General features: G+C 46.2%; 2 protein-coding genes and 1 pseudogene across 3 annotated transcripts; 1 reads left to right on the top strand and 2 right to left on the bottom strand.

The window, feature by feature from the left end:
- Nucleotides 1-818: 818 nt before the first annotated feature.
- Nucleotides 819-3,069, bottom strand: LOC125527408 (putative glutathione S-transferase). 2 transcript variants are annotated; one of them, XM_048691917.2, is made up of 3 exons: nt 2,737-3,069; nt 1,915-2,313; nt 819-1,042 (listed from the first exon to the last, which is right to left on the bottom strand). In XM_048691917.2, the coding sequence occupies exons 1-2, from the start codon at nt 3,046-3,048 to the stop codon at nt 1,924-1,926; spliced, it is 702 nt and encodes a 233-aa protein (XP_048547874.1). In that variant the 5' UTR covers nt 3,049-3,069; the 3' UTR covers nt 819-1,042; nt 1,915-1,923. The 2 variants fall into 2 exon arrangements, with proteins under 2 accessions (XP_048547874.1, XP_048547873.1); XM_048691916.2 differs by lacking the exon at nt 819-1,042 and having other exon boundaries at nt 1,732-2,313.
- A 2,678-nt stretch (nt 3,070-5,747) lies between these two features.
- Nucleotides 5,748-20,171, bottom strand: LOC147981786 (uncharacterized). Its single transcript, XM_087514109.1, has 2 exons — nt 19,418-20,171; nt 5,748-5,977 (listed from the first exon to the last, which is right to left on the bottom strand). The coding sequence occupies exons 1-2, from the start codon at nt 20,109-20,111 to the stop codon at nt 5,748-5,750; spliced, it is 924 nt and encodes a 307-aa protein (XP_087370235.1). The 5' UTR covers nt 20,112-20,171.
- A 2,609-nt stretch (nt 20,172-22,780) lies between these two features.
- LOC125527309 (transcription termination factor MTEF18, mitochondrial-like) lies at nt 22,781-27,576 on the top strand (annotated as a pseudogene).
- The last annotated feature ends 87 nt before the right edge of the window (nt 27,577-27,663 follow it).

The following is a 27,663-nucleotide window of genomic DNA, read 5'->3' as shown; positions in this document are numbered from 1 at the left end:
GGAGGGGGGGGGGAGTTTGAGCATATTATTTTTGGTTGGGCTAGATCCTGCGTGATGAATCGTCGCCAATTATTTTATTAGCTATAGGCCTAATTAGGTTGGAGAGAGAGTTGATGTCAAAAAAAGGGTGCACAGAGAGAGTCCGTTTATGATACGTATGCACAGATAGCACTTGTGTTCGGTTTAGATATGATATGAAAAGGAAAATCCTAATCTATTATTATGTATGTGTTAGGCAAAAGGTCCATCGGTTTATTCGGTGCCTGCGAGCACTATCTCTATCTCTACTTCTGACTATATCACATCTTGATGTGAGATATTATTTCACATCTAATCTAAGTGATGTCAGCATCATGTCACCACAAATGAACCACACCCACCTTATATCTTGTTTGTTTTATTAGTTATTTTGTTGTCCAGCCCAATACAAACAACCCAGCGAGCCAACCCCCTCCCCAGTGAGCATTTGTTAATGTTGTTGCATATGACAAAAAACTCAAAGAAAAAGCCTAAAAATGATTTTTGCTAACTAGTTACTGTTGTCTCATGGGCTCTACATCTGGACTTCCAAGAAAGCAAGCCTACATAGGGGAGTTTTTCTTTATCAAACAAAGCTGCAAAAAACATTAATCAATACTCTTGAATGGTACCACTAATTGTTTAAAAAAATGGCACTTTCTTTCTTTGCTCTCAATACTCTTAGAATTGTATAAGAAAAATGAATAAGGTAATTGAATGTTGTTGTGTTTTTCCGTCACAAAAAAAGAATGTTGTTGTGTTTGTTACAGGAGAAAAAAGAGAAAAATGTAAAAACCAAAAAAAATAGAAAAATGGTCTGATCTTTTTATACCATCAAACAAGAAGTTGTCTTATGCTTCTGTTTTGGTTAAATCTACATTGACACAATCATCTTCAGACTCAAACATCTTGAACAAAAAATGATCTCTGCCTTCATCAATACTAACGATATCTGATTCGCTTTGCTTGATATCCCTGTTGACACCCTTGTGCGCCAAAAGATGTGTGTTTTGTGCGGCACCCACTAACCACGAAGAGAAATGAATGGAGTTTAGATAGCTGTTTTTGCACCAATATTATAAAAATAATCTCAATAAAAATGAAAACAGCACAAGACATGCATGGCCTGTACAAGCCCCTTAGAAAAATAGAAAAAGGAATTGTGTAAGACATAACCCGTGCTAGCCCACCAAGACCAGTATGGTTTTAACAATAAGGTAATAATATTATCCACAAAAAGACTAGCTATCTGTTTACTGGAAATAGACCACCAGAGTACATGGGTCAAACCAATCAAACCCCCAGTTGATGCTACTGAGGTAAAAACAGATCACTGGTCCAATTAGAGATTACCTAAAAAAAAGTTACAAGAACGCTAAAAAGTAACTGCGTAAAAACTAGCTCCCAGAAAAACTCCCTGTGTCAAAACCATAACCTACGGACCTGTTTCATAACCTCTATAACTGAACGCTCTCTCCACCTTCTGTTTAGTGAAGAAAATTCAGAGAACATGTTATCTTTATTTTGACAAACTAGGTGTCATTTTAGACACACATCACGTACAACATTACCCCACACCCCTTGTTGAGCTACGACTGGGACAACAAAAGCAAACTGGGACGAAGTTGGACGAGTTGGGGGTTAAAGTTGCAACCAGGAGGACAAAAAAATAGCTGCGGCCTAGTTGCGAGTTGAACGTTGATTTGCAACTAGGACAACTACAATTACGGCATGTTTGCTAGTCGAGGTTGGACTTGCAATTGGGACTCCCTAAAAACTACAATCAAATCAACTCTAAGCACAGTGAAATGGAATAATAACTTGCCAGCTGCTACCCCTTATCATTTTTTAACTTATCTTCATGTTTATTCAAGCCACAAGCATGACAAAACCTACCAGATTAGACTACTTCTTGGCTAGATAATTGGGTAGCATGGACTTGGCCGCGGAGACGCACTTTCCCCTGATCGTGGTGAAGTAGGAGATGAGATGGTTTTTGTCCGGTAAGCATTCCTTGACAGCTTCATCAGCGTTGTAGTCCTTGATCCACCGGTGGATAGCAGGATACTCATCGCCAGTCATCACGCTCACCCCAGCGACCTCTTGCATCACCCTTGCCCAGCGAGACAGTAGGCTGGCACCCGCGATGTCGGCGAGGCCAATTGTGGCACCTCCGAAGAACCTCTTCTTGTTGAGCTGCGCCTCCACTACCGCGAGGTTCTCTTTTGCGTCCATAACAAAGACCTTCTGCTCCTCACCCTCCGTCCACAGCGCTAGCCACAACGACATCAAGCACTAAATGAAGAAAGTTGTCAGCAAGTATTTCAATTGGGTTACAAATATAAATATATGTCGCCTTGTCTTACTTTAACTATTGAAACATGAAAAATATATTCATATTGGTAAGCTGAAAATAATATCTTTAGACCGGTTAAAAATTACTATCTTTAGGTTGTAATGATAAATTATAATACGCATTAGTAATATATATTCTACAGTTGAGACCAATTCAATGTCCAACACAATGTGTATGATATACTTCCTCTGTACCAAAATATAAGACGTTTTTACATCTCAATTTGAACTGCAAAAACGTCTTATATTTTGGTACGGAGGGAGTATATATGAGTGGAGGAGTATCCTACCTAGCAGAACTGTTTTTTTTCGATGGTGGCAGAACTGATTTGAATTGTAAGAACAATCACTACACATGATTACCTTTTCCACAAAGAATTTGGACCAAAAGCGGGCCTCGGACCTTTCATGAGGGTCAGTCGGCAGGATGGGTGGCCCAGCAAAGGCCTCGTCGACGTACTCGACTATGAGGAGAGACTCGCAGACAGCCTTGTCCCCATGGAGAAGCACGAGGACCTTCTTGTGGACGGGATTGTGCTTCAGCAACAGGTCGCTCTTGTTGGTCATGTCCTCTAGGAGGAGCTCGTAGGGCACTCCTTTGAGACGCAAGGCGACCTCGGCACGGTGGACGAACGGGCTGCCAAAGCCTCCGATGAGCTTCACTGGTTCCACCATTATTGGCTGGCATATCAGATACACTTGCTAGGACATAGATATTTATAAGACACTGATAAGGACCAATTGGCCCAAATGGTGTGGCTGCTTGTTCTCCAAGAATGGTGGGGCCCTTCTATTAATTCTTGTTTTTCTAGTGTCATTTGGTCTTATCAGCTGCTACGGTCAAAAGGAGAAGCTTGGTTGCGAGGGAAGCTCTAATTAAAATGCTAATTGTAAGGCAGAGGATGCTCACTAAGATTGATGCAGCTGCAATCAGAGAGATTTATTTAAGCAGCTAGCTGATAATATAGTATAGAACACAGTGAGCAGATTAAAAATAGACTATAATCTAGAAGGACAATGACTTTGTTTGACTTGTGCATCGATATGTTCTAGTATATGTTTCCGAGGTGTCAAGTAGCAATGTCATCCACAATCAAGTTTCTTGATGGCAAGTTCAAAAAGAAAAAATCTTGATGGCGAAGCTGATAAAGAAAAACAGAGCAAGGAGAAACAGTCACACCATCCTTCAGTAGAAAGCAGAGCAAAAGGAGCAAAGCAGAGCAAAACACATGTGTATCGTGTTACATCGTCAGCAAAGCGGAGCAAGGAGCGTTGCCAGCATGTCGACCATACAGTCCACAGCTCGTAACCATATTTCTCTCACCGACGAGAGTGGGACCCATAGGTGGATCACTTCTGATGCACCGTCGCCATCGCCGGGAACATCTCCCGGCATGCCGAGAACATGGCGACGAGCATGCCCCTGTCCGAAGGACACCGCTTCAGGTCCTCCTCCTCAACATAGGCCTCCACTTCTGAAAATAATTGAGTATGCATATCAAACATGGCAGAATTTCGGTTACAACTAGCTCAACTTCTTTCTTTCTTTTTTTGGTAAAGAGACTGCTTGAAATTAATGAAACCCTTACAACCAATGATACAACACAACACAACCCCGAAAAAACACAAAGAACAAATTCCCGCATGATACAGTGATACAACTAGTTCGACTTACAACTCGATTTATTTTTTCTCAAACTAAGAGTTGAATTTGTGACTCAAAAGTTCTCAAATTTTGTGTATTTTAAGAACTTTTATCCTAGATTTAACGTGGTGTGCGCCGGTTGCTCAAGAACCCATGTGCGACCTTCTGCACCTCCCCCTCTATCCACGCCTTCAGCCACAGCAACAACATAGCCACTAAAGGAGAAAGTAGCTAGTGAGTACTTTAATTGGGTTCCAAATATTAAATGTTCGTCATTCTGGAAAATTTGCGCTCAAATTGTGTAACTTTAACTGTCAAAATATTCAGCGATATATTCATATTGGTAGGTCAAAATAGTATCTTATGGATTTTATGAAATAAATTTCCATACTATGTATTTATATACTATAATAAAAGATCAGATATATACATGTACTGGAGACCAATGTCAATGTCCAAGACAAGATGTATGATAAAATCATGAGCGTTGGAGCATCCTACTCCAGCAAAAATAATTTTATAAGAAACATTTCTATAGACAATTAGCTTTTCCATGAAGAACTTCGAGCAGAAGCGAGTGTCGGCCCTCTCATGGAGGTCGGTTCTCGGTTGGCAGGATGGGTGCCCGTCGAAGTGCCTGATTTTGACTAGAGGCTCGCAGAAAGCCTTTTTACTGTGGGGAAGCACATATACCTTGTGCATGGGGTTGTGCTCCAACAACAGCTCATGAAGAGTTTGTAGAGGACTCCTTTGAGGCACAACAGGACTTCTTTGATCAGCTAGACCATATATTGTATATAATGCAATGAATCATAACTCGCGGGAAGTCTCAACCCAAAAACATTGTTTGAGTTAATATCCCGATACCTCCTAATCTCTAGCGGCTCACTGACCGGCTGCCGTGCGGTCTCTTTGTGAATATTGGTGATCGATTGATCGATCTTTGTTTGATAGATGAACTGGAGCCAAGAACACTAGAAGATTGATGGTTTACACAATCTGCTCTTACTTATAATCTACTCAGGTTGCCAACATGCACATGTGTAGTTAGTCCCAGTCCATTTGGTGGACGGTTGGCGATCATGTTTGGTGGACACGTCCTGTTCACATGAATGCAGCTCATTCACTAACTGGTTGGTAGCTAACTGTGAGCAAATATTTACTTATTTAATATAAATTTTTATTTCTCTATTACCAAACATATGCACATGCACTTCCAATTAACTGGTGCTCGTGTCCTGTCCCTTTCATGAAAGGTACGAAATTTTAATTAGAATGTGATGTTACCCACAATAAAAGGTGAAAGTACTAACTAATCAAAATCCTTCACATGTAGGTTATTTTACCGTGTACCTAACTGAACAAGAGGACATAGGAAATTATTGTATATATTAGCATAAAGCCCGAGCGTTGCCATGGAACAACAGACTTGACCCTTGTTACATTAGTTAAAAACGTCCTCACACTCTGCTTTAAGCTCTGCCATTGCTAATTCATGGCCATGTTTGGTGAATGATTAGTTAGCCTTATCTACTAGCTTTTTTAGTTCTGCTCCTCTGAAACCAGCTGACTGAAAATTTGCATAGATGTGCCTGAGGCAGTATCTCTGAGGGGAATCAGGGAACACCTCATTTATAGCCTTAAGAAGACCCTGATTGTAAATTAATAACCATGGTCATGAACAAAAACAAATAAAGCCAGTAATAACTATATTTATCTGAACTACTGGCTAAGATAGGTTGCATACCTTTTGCCTGTCAGAAATAATGGTGTAGGTTCCAAATTTTCTTCCACTTCCAATGCAACATCTTAGCTGGGTTAAGAACCATGTCCAACTTTCTGAATCTTCCTTATCAACCACACCAAAGGCTATTGGGTAGATGTTGTTGTTGCCATCTCTTCCTGTGGCTGCAAGAATTTGTTGTCCAGTGGTTGGCTTGATGAAGCAACAATCAAGCCCTGCATCCATACCACTGATAGAAAAAGGGCCTATAGTCCCGGTTCGTAAGGGCCTTTAGTCCCGGTTCCTGAACCGGGACTAAAGTGTCGGTACTAATACCTCCCCCCTTTAGTCCCGGTTCAATCCAGAACCGTGACTAAAGGCCCTCCACGTGGGCAGTGCGCAGAGCCCAGTCAGGAGACCCTTTGGTCCCGGTTGGTGGCACCAACCGGGACCAATAGGCATCCACGCGTCAGCATTTCTGTGGCTGGGGTTTTTGTTTTTTTTTGAAAGGGGGGGGGGGGTTTGGGGGTTTTGGGGGGTTAATTTAGGTGTTTCATATATTGTGTTAGCTAGCTATAATTAATATAGAGAAGTGTCCTCTCTTATGTCCGTGCTTGGTCGACGCTACGTACTATACATACGTATAGAGAGGACTAGACATGCTGGCTAGCTAGTAAAGCAAACGAAGGAAACAGAAGATCGTCATGAACATATATGCGTACAGAGAGAAGTGATATCGACCACCTCTCCTTCTCCGAGAGATTGGTCGAACAACAAGTTCTCGTATATCTATCTGACACTACCGGCTACATATATACAATAATTATCTCTTACAAATATAATCATACGGACTCAGGGTCCACATAGAATTCTCCGTCTTCAGGGATCACGTGGTCAAGAAAGAATGCCGCCAATTCCTCTTGAATTGCTCGCATGCGAGCTGGTGCTAGGAGTTCATCCCGCTTCCGAAACATCTAATTTGAAGAAGGGGGTCAATACATATATATATGAATGAATGAAACTCAACACAAATGATGGTAATAAAATAAAATTGTGAATGTTGTTATTTATGTACTTCATATTGTTCGTTAGAGTACCCGCCCCGCTCACACGTCGTGTGGCGGATGGACTCGCAGATGTAGTATCCACAGAAATCATTTCCTTGTTCCTGCCACAACCACTTTACAAGAAATAGAGGTCAATCAAACTGATAAGCAAGAATGCTAAATGGTATTGATGAAACTAGCACTTGAATCACTAGGAGATGCGCGGAACATGCTACTATAGTACTTACTTTCGGGTGTCTAAATTCTAGCTCCTTCGGCAGTCCCGGAACTTTTTTGGTGAATTTTCTCCAAACCCTGCCGGACAAAGAAAACAATTACTTGATATCAGGAAATGAACAAAGTTGCTGATATGGTGGATAATGATCTATTTAACTTACTTCTTGAGGATTTCAGTCATGTCTGCATAGTCCTGGGGATCTTTTCGTTTTGAGTCTAAGACGGTTACTAGTCCCTGCTCAAGCTTAATCTCTAGGAGAATATAGTGGAAACTGCACACGCATGCATAACTCATGAATTACATTACTATAACCTTGACTAATATATAAGGGAAACCGAATACGCACAAGACAGTAACACTCACTTGAAGTTGTAAGGAAAGAGTATTATATCTTTGTTTTGATTTATTACGAACGATTGTAGCAAGTTGGCCTCGGTAGCTGCGGCATGAAGTTTAACCTGAGTTGCATCTATGAGATATGTGTTAATGAACTCAATATCACCGACTTGTCTTTTCTTCAATTCGACGATCTTCAATCTGCATAATATAGTGAGGATGATTATAAATACATGCAATGAAAGAGCTAAGCTATATAGAGAAACTTAATGACAGAAGTAGTACTACTTACAGACAGTAGCAGGCGACCGTTGTTTTATCGAGGGCCAATTGATTGAAAAACTGATAGAACTCCTCAAATGGAACAGGCAACAGATCTATTCCAACGAGGTCATGCTCCTTTTTAACTTTCACATACAAAGTACTCCTCCCCCAGAGTCTCTGCAGATTTTCAAGTATCAATCATGCAATCTTCGCATCATCATTGATAGAGATCTTTCATCTTTGACGAGAGGCTTCCCGTACTCGTATCTTTGTATCTGCATGTCCATGGGTTCATAATGTACTCGTCGGGCAGGTAATCTGCAAGATTGCTATAACCGGGCACCATCCTCGGATCATTAGCGACGTTGTGGCTAGGCACCTTGAGCGGGGGGCATGATTGCTTCGCTTGTTTGCCGAGCTGGGCAATTTGTTTTCCAGCTCGTCGTTCTTTCAGCCTTTGATCACTGACAGTACTTCCCGACCACTCCGCTTCGGCAAATTCCTTTCCAATAATGCGGCCATAGTTTCCTTTCGGCAGATCAGACTTCGGTGGTTTTGTCAGGGCAGCCAGAGTGCGCTTCACTTTCACCCGATCTACCTTCTCCTCCAGAGGTGGATGTTTCTTTGCTTTCACCCCTTCAAAGAATTTCCTCACTTCTTCTCGCGCGATCTCGGCGTTCTCCTCCTGGGTCCTCTCGTATGGTAACTTCTCTGGAGTCTTCAGAGAAGGACCGAATCTGTATGTCCTCCCGCCTCTGGTTGTACTGCTAGACGCCGACCGAGCAGACGAAGCGGTTGTCTTCTTTACTTGCTTAAGAGGCGGAGGAGAAGGACTACGACACGCCGGAGCAGCTGGAGCGGCGGCAGGTCTCTTCCGCCCTTGCTGACGAGGCAGAGAAGGAGGAGGCTGGCTGCTCGGGCGCGTCGGCGCAGGCGGAGACGGAGGCGGAGTGCCGCCATGCGCCGGAGAAGGAGCCGGCCGAGGGCCCTGATCGTCACTCTCAGGAGGAGGAGGCGGTGGAGGAGGCGGAGTGCCCTGACTCGCCGGAGGAGGAGGAGGCGGAGGCGTCTAGTTCGGAAGGTTGATGAGCTCCTTCCGCCATAGGCATGGAGTCTTCAGAGCAGACCCCAGCCGAGTCTCCCCTTCACCGGTAGGGTGGTCAAGCTGGAGGTCCTCAAATCCCTCCGTTATCTCATCCACCATCACCCTAGCATATCCTTCTGGAATCGGCCGGCAGTGAAAAGTTGCGCCGGGTTCAGTAGGATAAACAGAGCCAACAGCCGCCTTGACCTTCAAATTCATCCATTGCGTCATAAGGTGGCAATTTTGAGACTCCATTATAGCATCCACAGGATAGCTGGCAGGAGCCGTCAAGGCATGCTCCGGCTGAAGCAGCTCGGTGGAAGCCACGCTGCTTCTGTGCTGAGATGGCGGGGTAGCTTCGGGGGAGGCTTCGGCAGTACGTTTGCTGCGATTTGCTTCTCGTTCCTCTATCGCTTGTACCCTTGCGTGCAGCGCCTGCAGTTCGGTCTGCCGCACTTTTTTCCTCCTCTCATGGGATTTGTAACCGCTTGCGTCCGGAAACCCAACCTTCCACGGAACGGAGCCTGGCGTGCCTCGTGTCCGTCCAGGATGCTCAGGATTCCCGAGGGCCATTGTGAGCTCATCGTGCTCTCTGTCTGGAAAGAACGTCCCTTCCTGCGCTGCTTCGATATACTGCTTAAGCTTGCTGACTGGTATGTCCATTTGTTCGTTCGTCCAAATGCACTTCCCTGTTTCAGGGTCCAAGGTTCCGCCAGCCCCGATGAACCAAGTCCGGCAACGGTCTGGCCAGTTATTTGTCTCTGCTTCGATCCCTTTATGAACCAGATCATTCTCAACCTTGGACCACTTAGGCTGGGCTACGAGGTAGCCACCTGACCCCGTGCGATGGTGAAGCTTCTTCTTCGCAGCATTTTGCTTGTTTGTCGCCGACATCTTCTGACTCTTTTCCGATGTCTTGTGGGCCACAAATGCGGGCCAGTGATCTCTGATCTTCTCATATCTGCCCTTGAATTCTGGTGTCTCATTATTTTCGACAAACTTATTATTCAGCTCTTTCTTCCACCTCCTGAATAGTTCTGCCATCCTCTTCAGAGAAAAAGACTTGATTAATTTCTCTTTAATTGGGTTCTCTGGATTATCCTCTGGCGGTAGGGTGAAATTTGACTTCAGCTCAGTCCAAAGATCATTTTTCTGCATATCATTGACATAAGACACCTCAGGGTCTTCTGTAGCCGGCTTAAACCATTGCTGGATGCTTATCGGGATCTTGTCCCTAACCAGAACCCCGCACTGAGCAACAAATGCGTTCTTTGTCCGGAGGGGTTCAATAGGTTGGCCGTCGGGCGCGATTGCTGTGATCTCAAGCTTTTCATCCGAGCTCAACTTTTTCTTCGGGCCTCGTCTCTTTAACGAAGTTGTGCTCGATCCAGAGGGCTAGAAAAAAGAACAAAGACTTAATTAATATGTGTACATACCAAAACAATGAATGCATCAATCAGCTAGTCAGCATAGGCTTAACTAATATATATACCTGGCCGGACTCGGTTCGGTCACCGGAGCCGTCATCACGGTCTCCTTCTTGCACCGGCATTGGGTCACCGGAGCCATCCTCATGTTCTTCTTCTTGCACCGGCATTAGGTCACCGTAGCCAGCTTGTTCACCCTCTCCTTCCAGACCATCGGTTTCGTTGAGATAGTACGAGACGGCATCACTTCCTTCTGCGATTATCTCCCTCAACAACGCTTCTTTTGTTGCTTCGTCTAGGGCGGTGTCCATAGTTTCTACAAATATTTACAACATGACAATTATTATTCAAACATGACAGATGGATATATTAGTGCCAAACGTAGAACTAGCTACCTAATCATAGTAAGCTATCGGGAGGGGGTATATATCGACAACGACGACACTACGTCTATGTCCCTCGACGACCCTCGTTCCCGATAAAAAAAAGAGGAAGAAGAAGAAAAAAAAGAGGAGAAGAAAGAATAGAGGAGTTCTTCTCCTCTATTCTTTCTTCTCCTCTTTTTTTCTTCTTCTTCCTCTTCTTTTTTTATCCTCTTCTTCCTCTCATGTTCGAGAGGATCGCCGAGGGGTCGGGAGGTTGCCTAGTGTCAAAGGATTCAACAAAACCATGTCTTCATCATTAGGCGAAAGTAACATGTGCATGATGGTACGAAGCTCTTCAAAGTTGTTCTGGAACGGAGTCCCGGATAGGATAATTCGCTTTTTGGTACAAAGTTCAGAAAGAGCCTTCCGAATATCGCTATTTGGAAGGCCTTTGCTGAATTCGTACCAAAAGGCGGATTATTCTATCCGGGACTCCATTCCAGAACAACTTTGCAGAACTTCGTACCAACATGCCCTTGTTACTTCCGGCTAATGATGAAGGCATGGATTTCTTCAATACTTTGACACTAGGAAACCTCTCTCGACCCCTCGGCGATCCTCGACCCCTCGAACCCTCGACGACCCTGGAACCCTCGACCCCTAGACGACCCTCTTCTTCCTCTCATGTTCGAGAGGATCGCCGAGGGGTCGGGAGGTTGCCTAGTGTCAAAGGAGTCAACAAAACCATGTCTTCATCATTAGGCGAAAGTAACATGTGCATGATGGTACGAAGCTCTTCAAAGTTGTTCTGGAACGGAGTCCCAGATAGGATAATTCGCTTTTTGGTACAAAGTTCAGCAAGAGCCTTCCGAATATCGCTATTTGGAAGGCCTTTGCTGAATTCGTACCAAAAGGCGGATTATTCTATCCGGGACTCCATTCCAGAACAACTTTGCAGAACTTTGTACCAACATGCCCTGGTTACTTCCGGCTAATGATGAAGTCATGGATTTCTTCAATACTTTGACACTAGGAAACCTCTCTCGACCCCTCGGCGATCCTCGACCCCTCGAACCCCCGATGGAAATTAAGAAGAAGAAGAAGAAGAAGAAGAAGAAGAAGAAGAAGAAGAAGAAGAAGAAGAAGAAAGAGGATAAGAAGAAAGGAATAGCTAGAGGAGAAGAAGAACTGGCAAAGTCTTCTCCTCTATTCCTTCTTCTTCTCCTCTTTTTTTTCTTCTTCTTCCTCTTTTTTTCCTTTTCTTTTTTTTCTCCTCTTCTTCCTCTTCTCTTCTTCTCCTTCTTCGGGTAAGCCCTAGTTTCCCGACCCTCGACCGCTCGACGACACTCTCGACATGCCCTCGTTCCCGATAAAAAAAGAAGAAGAAGAAAAAAGAAGAGAAGAATGAATAGAGGAGAAGAACTTCTTCTCCTCTATTCTTTCTTCTCCTCTTTTTATTCTTCTTCTTCCTCTTCTTTTTTTCCTCTTCTTCCTCTCCTCTTCTTCTCCCTCTTCCCCGCCTCTCTCATGAATGTTCGCCGTCCCCCCCCCCTCGACCCCTCGATGACCCTCGTTCCCGATAAAAAAAGAAGAGGAAGAAGAAGAAAAAAGAAGAGAAGAAAGAATAGAGGGGATCTTTTTTTATCCTCTTCTTCCTCTCCTCTTCTTCTCCCTCTTCTTCCCCTTCTTCCCCGCCTCTCTCCTGTTCGACGACCCTCGAACCCTCGGCGACCCTAGACCCCCTCTCGACCCCCTCATGTCATACACATAAACAAAAAATGCTATCCATCTATACATACATAGCCACATACATATATACATGGAAATAATACACATAAACAAAAAAATAAATATATGAACAAAACAAATACACATATATGAACATCTATACACATCTATACACATATATGAACATCTATACATACATATATACATACATAGCCACATACATATATACATGGAAATAATGCTATGAAAAAAAATATGAACAAAAAAATGTTATGAACAAAAAAAATAATACACATAAACAAAAAAAATATATGAACAAAAAATGCTCTGAAAAAAACAAATACACATATATGAACATCTATACATACATATAGCGACATACATATATACATTATATATACGAACAAAAAATGAAAAAAATGATAAACCGGGGTGGCGGCGGCTCACAGCAGCGAGGTTGACCGGCGAGGGCGACGGCAGGGGCAGCGAGGGCGTCGGCGAGGGCGGCGGATGGCTCGGGGAGGAGGGCGGCGAGGGCGGTACGGGCTCGTGGAGGAGGGCTCGGGGACGACGGCGAGATCAGGGGCGGCACGGGCTCGGGGCGGCGCGGGCTTGGGGACGACGGCGACCTCGAGGGGCGGCGTGAGCTCGGGGAGGAGGGCTCGGGGACGACGGCGAGCTCCGGGGCGGCGCGGGCTCGAGGGCGGCAAGGGCTCGGGGGCGGCGCGGGCTTGAGGAGCAGGCGGCGGTGGCGACGAGGAGCGAGCGGTGACGGCGATGGTGACCTCGGGGCGGCGACGGCGAGCACGGGCAGCCTGGCGGCGTCGTCGGGGCGGGATCGAAGAACTGAACCAAAAATTTCGCAAGTGTTGGCTTATATAGCCAGAGCAATGGTCCCGGTTCATGAAACCAACCGGGACCAATGCCCCCCTTTGGTCCTGGTTGGTGCCACGAACCGGGAACAAAGGCCAATTTTCAGCAGCCCAAAGGGCGGGAAGCGGCGGCCTTTGGTCCCGGTTGGTGGCACCAACCGGGACTAAAGGGGGGCATTGGTCACGGTTGGAGCCACCAACCGGGACCAAAGGCCCCTTTAGTCCCGGTTGGTGCCACCAACCGGGACCAATGGCCTTGTGCTGCCCCGCGCCCAAAAGTTTAGTCCCACATCGCTAGCTGAAGGGCGACGGCACTTGTTTATAAGCACTGGTATGCCTCCCCATTCGAGCTCCTCTATAATGCAGGCTTTCGGGCCTAAACTTGCTACTGCCTGTGGGCCTATTGGGCCTCTGCGGGCCTGAATCCTGGCCCATGTAGGGTTTCTAGTCGTATTCAGGCCGTGGAGGCCCGGTAGGTGGCATTTTTTTTTTGGTTTTTTCTTTTTTATTTCTAAATTTTTTTGGTTTTTTATTTTTTTATTTCTACTTAAAACTAAATACTTACAGTTTTTTAATGATTTATTTTTGCTTTTAGGTCACAAAAATTATAAACTTTCTGTTAGTGCCATTAGTTTTAAATTTTGAATAGTTTAAATTTGAATTTTTAAAAATTTGTGTGAATCACTAGTTTATGAATAATTTTACTATAAAAATAGAAATTTTTTTCTATTTATTTTTTATTTATACTTACAACTAAATACTTATAGTTTTTTAGTGATTTCTTTTTGATTTTAGGTCACAAAAATTATAAAGTTTCTGTTACTGCCATTAGTTTTAAAATTTTGAATATAGTTTAAATTGGAATTTTTTAAAATTTGTGTGAATCACTAGTTTATGAATAATTTTACTATAAAAATAGAAATTTTTTCTATTTATTTTTTATTTATACTTACAACTAAATACTTATAGTTTTTTAGTGATTTCTTTTTGATTTTAGGTCACAAAAATTATAAACTTTCTGTTAGTGCCATTAGTTTTAAAATTTTGAATAGTTTAAATTGGAATTTTTTAAAATTTATGTGAATCACTAGTTTATGAATAACTTTACTATAAAAATAGAAATTTTTTTCTTCTTTGCTATTTATTTTTTATTTATACTTACAGTTAAATACTTATAGTTTGATTTTAGGTCACAAAAATTATATTCTTTTTGCTATTGAAGAATATTATAGTTTTATTTTAGTTGATCATAACATAATATTTTAATTGATTGTTTTTATTTTCATAAAAGTTTTGTAGTTCATTCTGTTTGCTATTAATTCATTCTTTGAGCTAAATGACTCTGAAATTGGAAAGCATTTCAAAATGAACTCTGAAAAGGTTGAAAGTTGGCATGGTATCATCATTTCACCCACATAGCATGTTCCAAAAAGTAGAGTGGGTTACGACAAAAACTTGATGCACTTCGTGTACAAAATGGACAATCACTTTCGAAGTATCAAAGTTTCGAACCATAAGACATGAAAGCATTTCAAATGAACTCTGAAAAAGTTGAAAGTTGGGATGGTATCATAATTTCACCCACATAGCATTTGCTTATTGCGGGAGAAAGTCTTCACTTTTTCTTCGCTTGTGTCATTTGCTTATTGCGCCGTAACCATGGATAATCTTCATTGTTTATCAGGATGCTTGGGTCAGCCTTGACATTGAAGGGAGGAATTTCATGAAACTTTTCATAATCTTCAGACATGTCTGTCTTGCCGTCCACTCCCAGGATGTCCCTTTTTCCTGAAAGAACAATGTGGCGCTTTGGCTCATCATATGATATATTCGCTTCCTTATCTTTTCTTTTTCTCGGTTTGGTAGACATGTCATTCACAAAGATAACCTGTGCCACATCATTGGCTAGGACGAACGGTTCGTCAGTGTACCCAAGATTTTTCAGATCCACTGTTGTCATTCCGTACTGTGGGTCTACCTGTACCCCGCCGCCTAACAGATTGACCCATTTGCACTTAAACAAAGGGACCTTAAAATCAGATCCGTAGTCAAGTTCCCATATGTCCACTATGTAACCATAATATGTGTTCTTTCCGCTCTCGGTTGCTGCATCAAAAAGGACACCGCTGTTTTGGTTGGTGCTCTTTTGATCTTGGGCGATCGTGTAAAATGTATTCCCATTTATCTCGTATCCTTTGTAAGTCAATACAGTCAAAGATGGTCCCCTGGACAACAAGTACAACTCATCACAAACAGTGTTGTCACCTCTGAGACGTGTTTCCAACCAACTGCTGAAAGTCCTGATGTGTTCACATGTAATCCAGTCGTCGCATTGCTCCGGGTGTTTGGAGCGCAGACTGTTCTTGTGTTCATCGACATACGGGGTCACCAAGGTAGAGTTCTGTAGAACTGTGTAGTGTGCTTGAGACCAAGAATATCCGTCCCTGCATATTATTGAGTCTCTTCCAAGAGTGCCTTTTCCAGTCAGTCTCCCCTCATACCGCGATTTAGGGAGACCTATCTTGTTAAGGCCAGGAATGAAGTCAACACAAAACCCGATAACATCCTCTGTTTGATGGCCCATGGAGATGCTTCCTTCTGGCCTAGCGCGGTTACGGACATATTTCTTTAGGACTCCCATGAACCTCTCAAAGGGGAACATATTGTGTAGAAATACGGGCCCCAGGATGACAATCTCGTCGACTAGATGAACTAGGACGTGCGTCATGATATTGAAGAAGGATGGTGGGAACACCAGCTCGAAACTGATAAGACATTGCGCCACATCACTCCTTAGCCTTGGTACGATTTCTGGATCGATCACCTTCTGAGAGTTTGCATTGAGGAATGCACATAGCTTCACAATGGCTAATCAGACGTTTTCCGGTAGAAGCCCCCTCAATGCAACCGGAAGCAGTTGCGTCATAATCACGTGGCAGTCATGAGACTTTAGGTTCTGAAACTTTTTCTCTGGCATATTTATTATTCCCTTTATATTCGACGAGAAGCCAGTCGTGACCTTCATACTGAGCAGACATTCAAAGAAGATTTCTTTCTCTTCATTCATAAGAGCGTAGCTGGCAGGACCTTTATACTGCTTCGGAGGCATGCCGTCTTTTTCGTGCAAACGTTGCAGGTCCTCCCTTGCCTCAGGTGTATCTTTTGTCTTCCCATACACGCCCAAGAAGCCTAGCAGGTTCACGCAAAGGTTCTTCGTCACGTGCATCATGTCGATTGAGGAGCGGACCTCTAGGTCTTTCCAGTAGGGTAGGTCCCAAAATATAGATTTCTTCTTCCACATGGGTGCGTGTCCCTCAGCGTCATTCGGAACAGCTAGTCCACCGGGACCCTTTCCAAAGATTACGTAGTGTAAATCATTGACCATAGCAAGCACGTGATCACCGGTGCGCATGGCGGGCTTCTTCCGGTGATCTGCCTCGCCTTTGAAATGCTTGCCTTTCTTTCGACATTGATGGTTGGTCGGAAGAAATCGACGATGGCCCAGGTACACATTCTTCCTGCATTTGTCCAGGTATATACTTTCAGTGTCATCTAAACAGTGCGTGCATGCGTGGTATCCTTTGTTTGTCTGTCCTGAAAGGTTACTGAGAGCGGGCCAATTGTTGATGGTCACGAACAGCAACGCCTTAAGGTTAAATTCCTCCTGTCTGTGCTCATCCCACGTACGTACACCGTTTCCATTCCACAGCTGTAAAAGTTCTTCAACTAATGGCCTTAGCTACACATCAATTTCGTTGCCGGGTTGCTTAGGGCCTTGGATGAGAACTGGCATCATAATGAACTTCCGCTTCATGCACGTCCAAGGAGGAAGGTTATACATACATAGAGTCACGGGCCAGGTGCTGTGATTGCTGCTCTGCTCCCCGAAAGGATTAATGCCATCCGCGCTTAAAGCAAACCATACATTCCTTGGGTCCTTTGCAAACTCATCCCAGTACTTTCTCTCGATTTTTCTCCACTGCGACCCGTCAGTGGGTGCTCTCAACTTCCCATCTTTCTTTCGGTTCTCACTGTGCCATCGCATCAACTTGGCATGCTCTTCGTTTCTGAACAGACGTTTCAACCGTGGTATTATAGGAGCATACCACATCACCTTCGCAGGAACCCTCTTCCTGAGGGGCTCGCCGTCAACATCACCAGGGTCATCTCGTCTGATCTTATACCGCAACGCACCGCATACCGGGCATGCGTTCAGATCCTTGTATGCACCGCGGTAGAGGATGCAGTCATTAGGGCATGCATGTATCTTCTTCACCTCCAATCCTAGAGGACATACGACCTTCTTTGCTGCGTATGTACTGTCGTGCAATTCGTTATCCTTTGGAAGCTTCTTCTTCAATATTTTCAGTAGCTTCTCAAATCCTTTGTCAGCCACAGCATTCTCTACCTTCCACTGCAGCAATTCCAGTACGGTACCGAGCTTTGTGTTGCCATCTTCGCATTTGGGGTATAACCCTTTTTTGTGATCCTCTAACATGCGATCGAACTTCAGCTTGTCCTTTTGACTAATGCATTGCGTCCTTGCATCGACAATGACCCGGCGGAGATCATCATCATCGGGCACATCGTCTGGTTCCTCTTGATCTTCAGCAGCTTCACCCGTGGCAGCATCATTGGGCACATCGTCTGGTTCCTCTTGATCTTCACCAGCTCCCCCCGTTGCAGCATCACCGTATTCAGGGGGCACATAGTTGTCATCATACTCTTCTTCTTCGCGGTCTTCCATCATAACCCCTATTTCTCCGTGCCTTGTCCAAACATTATAGTGTGGCATGAAACCCTTGTAAAGCAGGTGGGAGTGAAGGATTTTCCGGTTAGAGTAAGACCTCGTATTCCCACATTCAGTGCATGGACAACACATAAAACCATTCTGCTTGTTTGCCTCAGCCGCATCGAGAAACTCATGTACGCCCTTAATGTACTCGCGGGTGTGTCTGTCACCGTACATCCATTGCCGGTTCATCTGCGTGCATTATATATAATTAAGTGTCCAAATTAATAGAAGTTCATCATCACATTAAAACCAAAGTGCATACATAGTTCTCATCTAATAACATATAGCTCTCCAGAGCATCTAATTAATTAAACCATACATTGAAACTATGTAAAACATTTCAATGCGAAAACAAATGCGATCATAATCGCAACCAAGGTAACAATTTATCCAACGGCATAATGATACCAAGCCTCGGTATGAATGGCATATTTTCTAATCTTTCTAATCTTCAAGCGCATTGCATCCATCTTGATCTTGTGATCATCGACGACATCCGCAACATGCAACTCCAATATCATCTTCTCCTCCTCAATTTTTTTTATTTTTTCCTTCAACAAATTGTTTTCTTCTTCAACTAAATTTAACCTCTCGACAAGGTCGGTTGGCATTTCCGATTCACATACATCCTAGATAAATAAAATCTATGTCACGTTGGTCGGCATAATTTTCATAAACAATAAATGAACCAATAGTTATAAAGATAATATACATACCAAATCCGAATCATAGACAGGACGAGGGCCGACGGGGGCGGATACCAAAACCATCGCACTATATAAGATGCAATAAAAATGTAAGAAAATGATACAAGTATCTATCTAAACATACAAGTAAGAATATTTTTCTTTTCAGAAAGAAGATAAGAACAAGAGGCTCACCACGGTGGTGTCAGTGATGAGATCGGCGCGGGTGATCGACGGCGGTGAAGACGGGGACGGGGCGTGACGGACCGCTAAATCTAGACAAATCTCGAGGAAAATGGAGCTTGGAGGTCGAGCTTCGAGAGGAGAAATCTTAAGTAGTGTGGCTCGGGCATTCCATCGAACACCTCATGTGCATAGGAGGTGAGCTAGAGCACCACAAAGCCCTCTCCCCCTCGGCCAGAGAAAAACAGAGCACTCGGGTGCTCTGCTCGCGAGCGAGGGGTATATATAGGCACCTCATTGGTCCCGGTTGGTGGCATGAACCGGGACTAAAGGGGAGCCTTTGGTCCCGGTTCAAGCCACCAACCGGGACCAATGGTGGTGGGCCAGGAGGGAGGCCCATTGGTCCCGGTTCATCCCACCAACCGGGACCAAAAGGTCCAGATGAACCGGGACCAATGGCCCACGTGGCCCGGCCGGCCCCCTGGGCTCACGAACCGGGACCAATGCCCACATTGGTCCCGGTTCTAGACTGAACCGGGACTAATGGGCTGATGCGGCCTGGACCATAGCCCTGTTTTCTACTAGTGTACCCAAATTAGCTACCAAAAAATTACAACAAGATATTTTGAACAAAATGCAGTTATATATTTACCTATAAAGGGCCTGCAACCATTAAGAAATCCTTGCTTTGATGCATGCAAGCAGTAGAACATGTACTTAAATCTAGGAGTTGGGGCAGGGTTTTCTTGGTCCTCAAATGTTGTAACTACACACCTGCTACCCGGGTTTGTGTCAAGAACTGCTTGTAGGTAGTCCCTCAGTTTATAGTACTGCTCATTCTGGTCACCTTGTACAACCTTAATAGCCTTCCTCCTTGCCCTATAGGCCACACTCTTTGATACATCAACTGAAAACTTGACTTTGCTGTTTTTAATTAGTGAATCCACAGGTGCTCTAGGATCTGCTCTAAGAGAAGGCTCAACTGCTTTGGAAAGCCACTTAGTAGTAACCTTTGTGTTCTCTGCTGATGCTGGATAAGTGTGCTCCATGTTACACTTCTTAATGCAAAATGTTCTTTCATGAGCTATCCTGGAGGCACACATGTAAAATTCACATCCATGCTCTCTCTGTGAACACCAAACAATAATTCTTATTGGAGTGTTCCTGTGGTAGTGAAAAGACCTCAAAGTCCTTATATGAAAATCTCTTAATGCTTCTCTGAACTGGTAAACAGAATCAAAACACAAGCTCTTGCACAAGAGTAAATGTGAATTGGGAATTGAAGGGTCAAAATATACCCTTTCCTTCATCTTTTTCTTACTACTCTTTGTCTTTGGCTTCTTCATGATGTATGGTAGTTCAACTTCATCTTCTTCTTCCTCATCACTTATGCCTGCATCACCAGCAAAACAAAACTCATCTGCTTCAGGAAATCAATCTTCAAAACGTTTTTTCTCTACCTCATTGTGACATCTGCTTGGTGGCCCAGGGTTCTTCACATGTTTCACAATAGCAGTACTTTGCCATGTTGTTTCCTCTTGAGAGGCACACTCTATTTCCATTTGTTGAACAACTTCAGCACTCCCATCTGAATGAACTGAACCATCAGAATAAAATTCAGACACTTCAGTGTCTCCTTCAAAGTGGTTCAAATCTGCCTCTCTTTGAATCCTGCTCCTCTCAAGCTGAGCCTTTCTATCATCTATCTCATTCTGAAACTCAGTTTGCTCCACAACCTTTTGCACACAACAACTCTCTTGAGTGTTCATGTAATTCTGAATAGCCTGTGTGCTTATTCCAGGTTCAACATCTCTCACAACCTTTATGTTCACAACATTAACATGATTAAAAAACTCCAACATTTCATGAACACTAGCTTCATTACCTAAATACTTTACTCTTTTAGATCCAATTTCCTCCTCCGTCACATAGTACATGTAATCACTCTGCCCATACCCTTCACTAGCAATGAGTGATTGTAGAGTAACAAAAGATATATCTGACTCATATATACCACTTTTCACAGGGTTTCTTCCTTCTAAATGAAACCATATCTCCCACTTCTTGTCAGCAAAACTGCAGAAATAGGTGCTCATGAATTGAATTGAAAATGACAGAGCTACAAGTGCAATACAGTTTACTACACAACAATCTCTAACAAACACATCTTACTAATTTGCCAGATTGAAGCAGCTAACCAATTCATGAGCAGCTAACCAAATTGACAGATTGAAGCAGCTAACCTAGCAGATGATATTTCCATACCTGCAACCCATTGGCGATGACTGGGCCAGCTGTGCCTCCTGCTGCTGCGAGCCGTCCTGCGTCGAGAAGCTGGTGCTCCCCAACCAATTGTCGACTGAGCCCGCAGCGTCCAAACTTGTGCCACCACCGCCAGCGTCGTCGCCGCCGCCGCCACCACCCATATCGCCGATGCCCCCCTCCGGAACCACCGCCGCCATCGTCGTCGCCGCCGCCACCACCTAGTTCAGAGAGAGGGAGAGGACGGAGAGAGTGCAGCGAGAGGGGAGAGGATCAGATCTTGACCCATTGGCCGACCGACAGCCGCCGTTCCGACAGCGGACGCGCCGTTAACGGCCGTCAACGCGCGCCAGCCGCCCGTTAGCCCCCGTGGCAACTGTTCGCGGGCCCAGCCGGTCAGAAACGGGGTTAGCGCGGGCGAAGCGAGCATTTTCGTGAGTTGGTAGTTTTTTGTCACGGTTTAGGAAAATTTTGATAGTTTTTCGCACAAAAACGTAGAGTGGTAGTTTTCCGTCACGTTTCCGGCAAATGTGGTAGTTTTTGGTTAAATACTCTACTTTTTCGGATTTTTGACATGTTCTCACATAGAGAGATCTTATGAAGATTCAGATTTCACATATATTTTCCGAATGTCAAATAGTTTTGTCTTTGGGAAAACTAATAAACTGCTTTGCTTCCTTTCAAACTTCGGAGATTAAAAAAAAATTAGACACTCAGCCCGATAATTGAAAGAATCCCTAGATGGTCGTTCATGGAGAAGCTCGGGAAGGGGACGGTGTTTAAGGAGTAATAATCCAATGCCAACATAAGCAAACAACATATCTTGCCAAGAGTACTGCTACATGGACGATATTTTGCATTTGATCAGTGGGCTACGGCCGTTGATCATTAGTGACTTACGATCTTCGTAAGCAAACAACATTTGCACAGTTTCCGTCCTGCAAATCGCATTCGCGCTCAGAATATATTGTGTGCACTCTAAGTTCTTGTACAACCAGTGCACTCAATATAAAAAAACATACTCCATCCCGAAATAATTAAGTGTCGCTGATTTTAGCTATTTTAGGATGGAGGAAGTATGGACCCAAATTGAATTAGTAACTGTTCATAGCATGTTTTGTCTTTCCTTTTTCTCAAACTATAAGTTGAATTTGCGAGTTCTCAAATTTTGCGTAATTCATTTATTTTAACGTGGCGTGCAACAGTTGCTCGAGAACTCGTGTGCGCCCATGAGAAGGACCCTGTACACCTTCCCCTCTATCCATAGCTTCAGCCACAACAACATCAAGAAGGATAGTGCATACAATCTCCTTCCTTCCCATGCCAACCAAACCTCGTCCTCCGCCGCCTGCCGACACCGGCGATGATGGCTTCGGCAAAGTTCCCTTCGCTGAGGAACTAGCTACTAGCACTGCCGCCGTTGAGCGCCCTAGAGCTGCCCTCGCGCCCAATCTTCCTGGATCCAGCGACCGGCAAGCCCTCCCAACCCACTCCACCATATTCCCCTCTCGGTGCCCCTCTATGTCGCTCTAGTCGGTGGCCTGCCCACTAGCACCGCCAAAGTTGTCGACTTCAAGCTGGCGCCGGACAGCGCGAACTTCACAAGATGGTGCACCGCGTCGCGAGAAAATGATGTCACTATTAATTTATGTTTGATCGTAATTTTTTGTGTAGTTTAGTTATGTTTGATCTATGTTTGGGAGATCTTGTAACTGCAACACATCGCGCCAAAGAAAACAAAAAACAAAAAACGCAAGTACAGTAAGTAGTACTCTCTTCTCTGCCCCCAGCAAAAAAAATAGAACAGAAAAGCAGCCGTCGCGCTTTCGCCATTTCCACGCCGCCGTCGCGTCTCTCCCCTATCTGCCGCGGCGCCATGCTCCGGCTACGAAGCTCCATCCTCGCCCATCTCCTACCTTCTTCTCCAGCCACCTCTCCCGCATCCCCTCTCCGCCGCCTCCTCTCCGTCTCTGCCGTAGCGCCCGCAATCTCCCCAAGCGCCGGATTCGCCGCGGAGGACTACCTCATCGCCAACCGCGGCCTAACCCGACCTCAGGCCCTCAAGCCCTCACGGAAGCTCTCCCACCTCAAATCCCCCACCGATCCCGACGCCGTCCTCGCCTTCCTCGCCGGCCTCGGCCTCTCCGATGCCGATGTCGCTGCCGTCGTCGCCAAGGACCCGCAGCTCCTCTGCGCCAAGGTGGAGAAAACCCTGGCCCCCAATGTCGCGGAGCTCACCGGCCTCGGTCTCTCGCGCCCTGAGATCGTGCGCCTCGTCTCGCTCGCCGACGCCACTTTCCGCTGTAGATCCATCATCTCCGGCCTGCACTACTGCTTGCCCCTCTTCGGCTCCTCCGAGAACCTCCTTCGAGCCCTCAAGAGTGGCTCTGTTCTCGGCTCCGACCTCGAGCGGGTGGTCAAGCCCAATGTCACCTTCCTGCAGGAGTGAGGCGGAACCAGGATTTTCTCAAAGACTAGGGCTAAAACCAAATGGCTATAAATAATGCCAAATTTCATTATCTCACAATCAAAGCCCTTAAAAAATGTCAAATACCACACATCTTGTATTTCTTTTTTTTTCATGTAAAAAGGAAGAAAATTACTAAGGTAATTTCAAATATAACATCGCCAACTCATTGATTACAGCTGGTACGAAGAAAGTAGGGAAAAAATTGTGAGATTACCTAATTTACTCAAGCAGAACGATAGCACGAACTGGAGGGCTCGAGAAGGCTGCTCCGACTCCGACTACGCGAGATGATCCAAGATATCATAGCGCGATGATTCTATGAGTCGGATGTCTGGATGTCTGGTTTGTCGAGTAGGGAAGAAGCCTGGGGCGGCGCTAGGGGTGGACTAACGAGCAGCTCGGCTCGTTAAGCTCGTACTCGTTAAGCTCGTGCTCGTTAAGGCTCGGCTCGTTAAGCTCGTTAAGATTAACGAGCAGAAAACCCTGCTCGGCTCGGCTCGTTTGAAGCTCGTTAAGCTCGTGAGCGCTCGTTAACAGATTATAATGTTTTACGATATACAGGATGAATGTGTAGGTGTGGTTTTCAAGACGAAATATGATAACTATAAAAAGAAATGCAGTAGTTTGTTGTCTCATAGGTCGATTAGATTGAATAGATGGGCTGAGGTGCTATAAGAGTTTGTCACGTAAAATGAAAATATGTGTTGTGTTGTTACTAACGAGCTTAACGAGCTACTCGTGAAACTCGTTAGCTCGCTCGTTAAGCCCTTTAAGCTTAACGAGCTGAAATCAATGATTGGCTCTGTTCATTAAGAAGCGAGCTACGAGCTTAACGAGCCGAACTATCGAGCGCTCATTAAGCTCGCGAGTTACGAGCTTTTGGTCCAGCCCTAGGCGGCGCAGCCGGGGATCGAAGGAATTTATTTTTATCGAACGGGGCATCAGGCAAACGCTAGCGATTTGTTTCCTTGTCGTCGTGGGTGCTCAGTTGGGCCGAGACACTACCGGAATCGCACCCTATGCCGACGGCCAGGGCCGTCGGCATAGCCCTGAATGGCCGTCGGCACAGGCCTATGCCGACGGCCCCCGTCGGCATAGGGCCGTCGCCAACATATCCGTCGGCGTAGCCAGGAATGCCGTCGGCATAGAAAGGCCATCGGCATATGACCTATCCCGACGGTGTCCGTACATCTATGCCGACGGCCACGGCCGTCGGCAACGTTATCGCCTAACGGCGGCCGCCGTCAAGTCTGCCCAACGACTGGTCGCCACGTGGCACCCCTATGCCGACGGCTAGACCGTCGGCATGGGTGTGCCACGTGCCGACCAGCTGCTGCTCGTGGGCCAGGGCTATGCGGACAGCCCAGCCGTCGGCATAGTTTGAAATTAAGCCGACGGCCAGTCCGTCGGCATAGGTGCCCACGTGTCATAGGTGCCCACGTGTCCGTCGGCATAGTCCTTCAAACAGAGATCCCAGTTGCTGACATGTGGGCACCTATGCTGACGGCCTGGCCGTCGGCACAGTTTTAAACTCGCCGTCGGCATAGGTGCCCACGTGTCAGCAACTGGGAGCTCACGCTGGCCCACGTGTCAGCAACATAGGCCATCCCGAATCCCAGTTGACCAGTAGATCTAGCCCTTTGACTTTCGCCGGACGGGCTTTGACCGGTGGACTCTTCCACCTGGTTGCGATAGGTCAGCCCATAGCAACATCCCCGAACACGGTCTGGACCCAACCCAACACTAGATTCCCTCCGGTTCCACCACACCCGCACCATCCCCCCCCCCTCTAATTGACGGCTGCTCTGCCTTCCGTGGAGGGGGGCCACACCACGGAGCCCCAAGACGGGCGTCTACGCATGCCAGAACACTTTCACACATGCATCGCGACCCATGCGATGTTTCGGTGGCATAGCTACACCCCGAAGGCCATCCCGAATCCCAGTTGACCAGTAGATCTAGCCCTTTGACTTTCGCCGGACGGGCTTTGACCGGTGGACTCTTCCACCTGGTTGCGATAGGTCAGCCCATAGCAACATCCCCGAACACGGTCTGGACCCAACCCAACACTAGATTCCCTCCGGTTCCACCGCACCCGCACCATCCCCCCCCTCTAATTGACGGCTGCTCTGCCTTCCGTGGAGGGGGGCCACACCACGGAGCCCCAAGACGGGTGTCTACGCATGCCAGAACACTTTCACACATGCATCGCGACCCATGCGATGTTTCGGTGGCATAGCTACACCCCGAAGACCATCCCGAATCCCAGTTGACCAGTAGATCTAGCCCTTTGACTTTCGCCGGACGGGCTTATATAACCGTAGGAGGGCCACCGCAACACCTGGCGGCATTGCTACCCCTAGGTACCCCGTCCCGTCTAACCCTGACACAGACGACCGCCGGGTCTATCCCTTTGACTTTCGCTGGACGTAGTTTGACCGGTGGACCTTTTCACCTTGTTGTCATAGCCCAGCCATAGGTACACCCCCCAACACAGTCCCGGCACAACCCACCCCAAGATTCCCTCTGCGTCGGCCCGACGTGGCCGTTTCACCCCCCCGGGGCACGGCGGCATCGACGCCCGTGAGGGGGGAGGGGGCACACCCCGGAGCCGCGTGCCTGCGCCTGCCACCACGTTTCCACAACCGTAGGAGGGCCCACCGCAACACCTGGCGGCATTGCTACACCCCACAGGTACCCGGCCCGTCCCGTCTAACCTCTCCGTGACACGACGGAAGAAGGCCCGTGTGGGGGGCAATCGATATATGTTTTCTGTACATTTAAGTTAATGAAATTAGTATTGGAAAAAAATAAAAAATAATAAGAGAAAATACAAAAAATATAAAAATATTAATAGAAACCTATGCCTACGGCCTAGCCGTCGGCATAGATACGGCCACGGAACGGTAGAGCCCTGGATCGATGACGTGGCGTAGGGCGGGGATCAATGACGTGGCAAAAACCATGGGCCAGGCCTATGCCGACGGCCTAGCCGTCGGCATAGAAATGCCACCCCACGGGACCGGCGACCGACGCGGATCGATGACGTGGCGGCGCGGCGGATCGATGACGTCGGCGTAGCTATGCCGACGGCCACCGTTAGCCCGTCGCCGTAGCCTGACGCCGTCAAACTGCCGTCGCCGCCCGGGTAGACGGGCCCACGTGATATGGCGACGGCCTGCTCTATGCCGACGGCCCCCGTCGGTATATTCGGAGAAACGCCGACGGCTTATCTATGCTGACGGCCCCCGTCGGCATAGATGGTTATACGCCGACGGCCTTTCTACGCCGACGGCTTTAGTTGAGCCGTCGGGGTATGCCCATATATGCCGACGGGGGCCGTCGGCATAGATATGGCCGTCGGCAACTGCCTAAATTCTGGTAGTGAGAAGCTACGTGGGCTGTGCAGGAAGCTGGGGTTGGGTTGCCACGCCTGGGGCTGGGCCCCTATAAGGCTACAAATCTGAGAAAAAATCGTATTGAATGTACAACGTTACTTGGTTTGCGATATTGCCAAGCTCTACGTAATTAGGCCATCGCCGCTCAGCATCAGCACGGAACGCATCCGGGCAGCAGTGGCCTGCGCCGAAGGTCTTAGTGTACCCCGTAGATCTCCGATGTTCAGACATGCGCTACAAGCTGTTGCATTCCTCAGCGAGGAGAAAATCGCCGCCAAAGTGGAGCACTTGAAGAAAGCGTTCAGGTGGTCGGATGCCGAGGTGGGAATTGCTTTTTCAAAGGCTCCAGCGTTGCTCATGAGGGCTAAGGAATCGCTGCAGCGCAGGTCCGAGTTCCTCATCAACGAGGTGGGCTTGCAACCAGCTTACATTGCTCAACAGCCGGCAATTGTCTGTTACAGCCTAGAGGGGCGGCTCAGGCCCCGGTACTATGTTGTAAAGTTTCTCAAGGAAAATGGATTCCTCATGCGTGACCCGAGCTACAGTTCTGTTTTCAAGGAGTCTGAGAAGGTATTCAGGGAGAAGTTCATATGCCCTTAGAAGGAAGCTGCACCACACCTCGAAGAAGTCTATGATGCTGCTTGTAAAGGGGAACTGTCGACTAATTTCAGATTCACATGAGCCAAGAACGGGCTATGATCTGGTTGTTCGCTGTTGTATGACTCTTAGGTGCTGGGTTGGTCGTTGCTAATGTGTGATGGAATTGTT

This window comes from Triticum urartu, chromosome 3A, assembly GCF_056163025.1.
Source record: "Triticum urartu cultivar PI428250 chromosome 3A, HENAU_Tu73, whole genome shotgun sequence".
Lineage (NCBI taxonomy): Eukaryota > Viridiplantae > Streptophyta > Magnoliopsida > Poales > Poaceae > Triticum > Triticum urartu.
The sequence above is the reverse complement of the archived record's forward strand: the minus strand, read 5'-3'. Positions and strand labels throughout refer to the sequence as shown.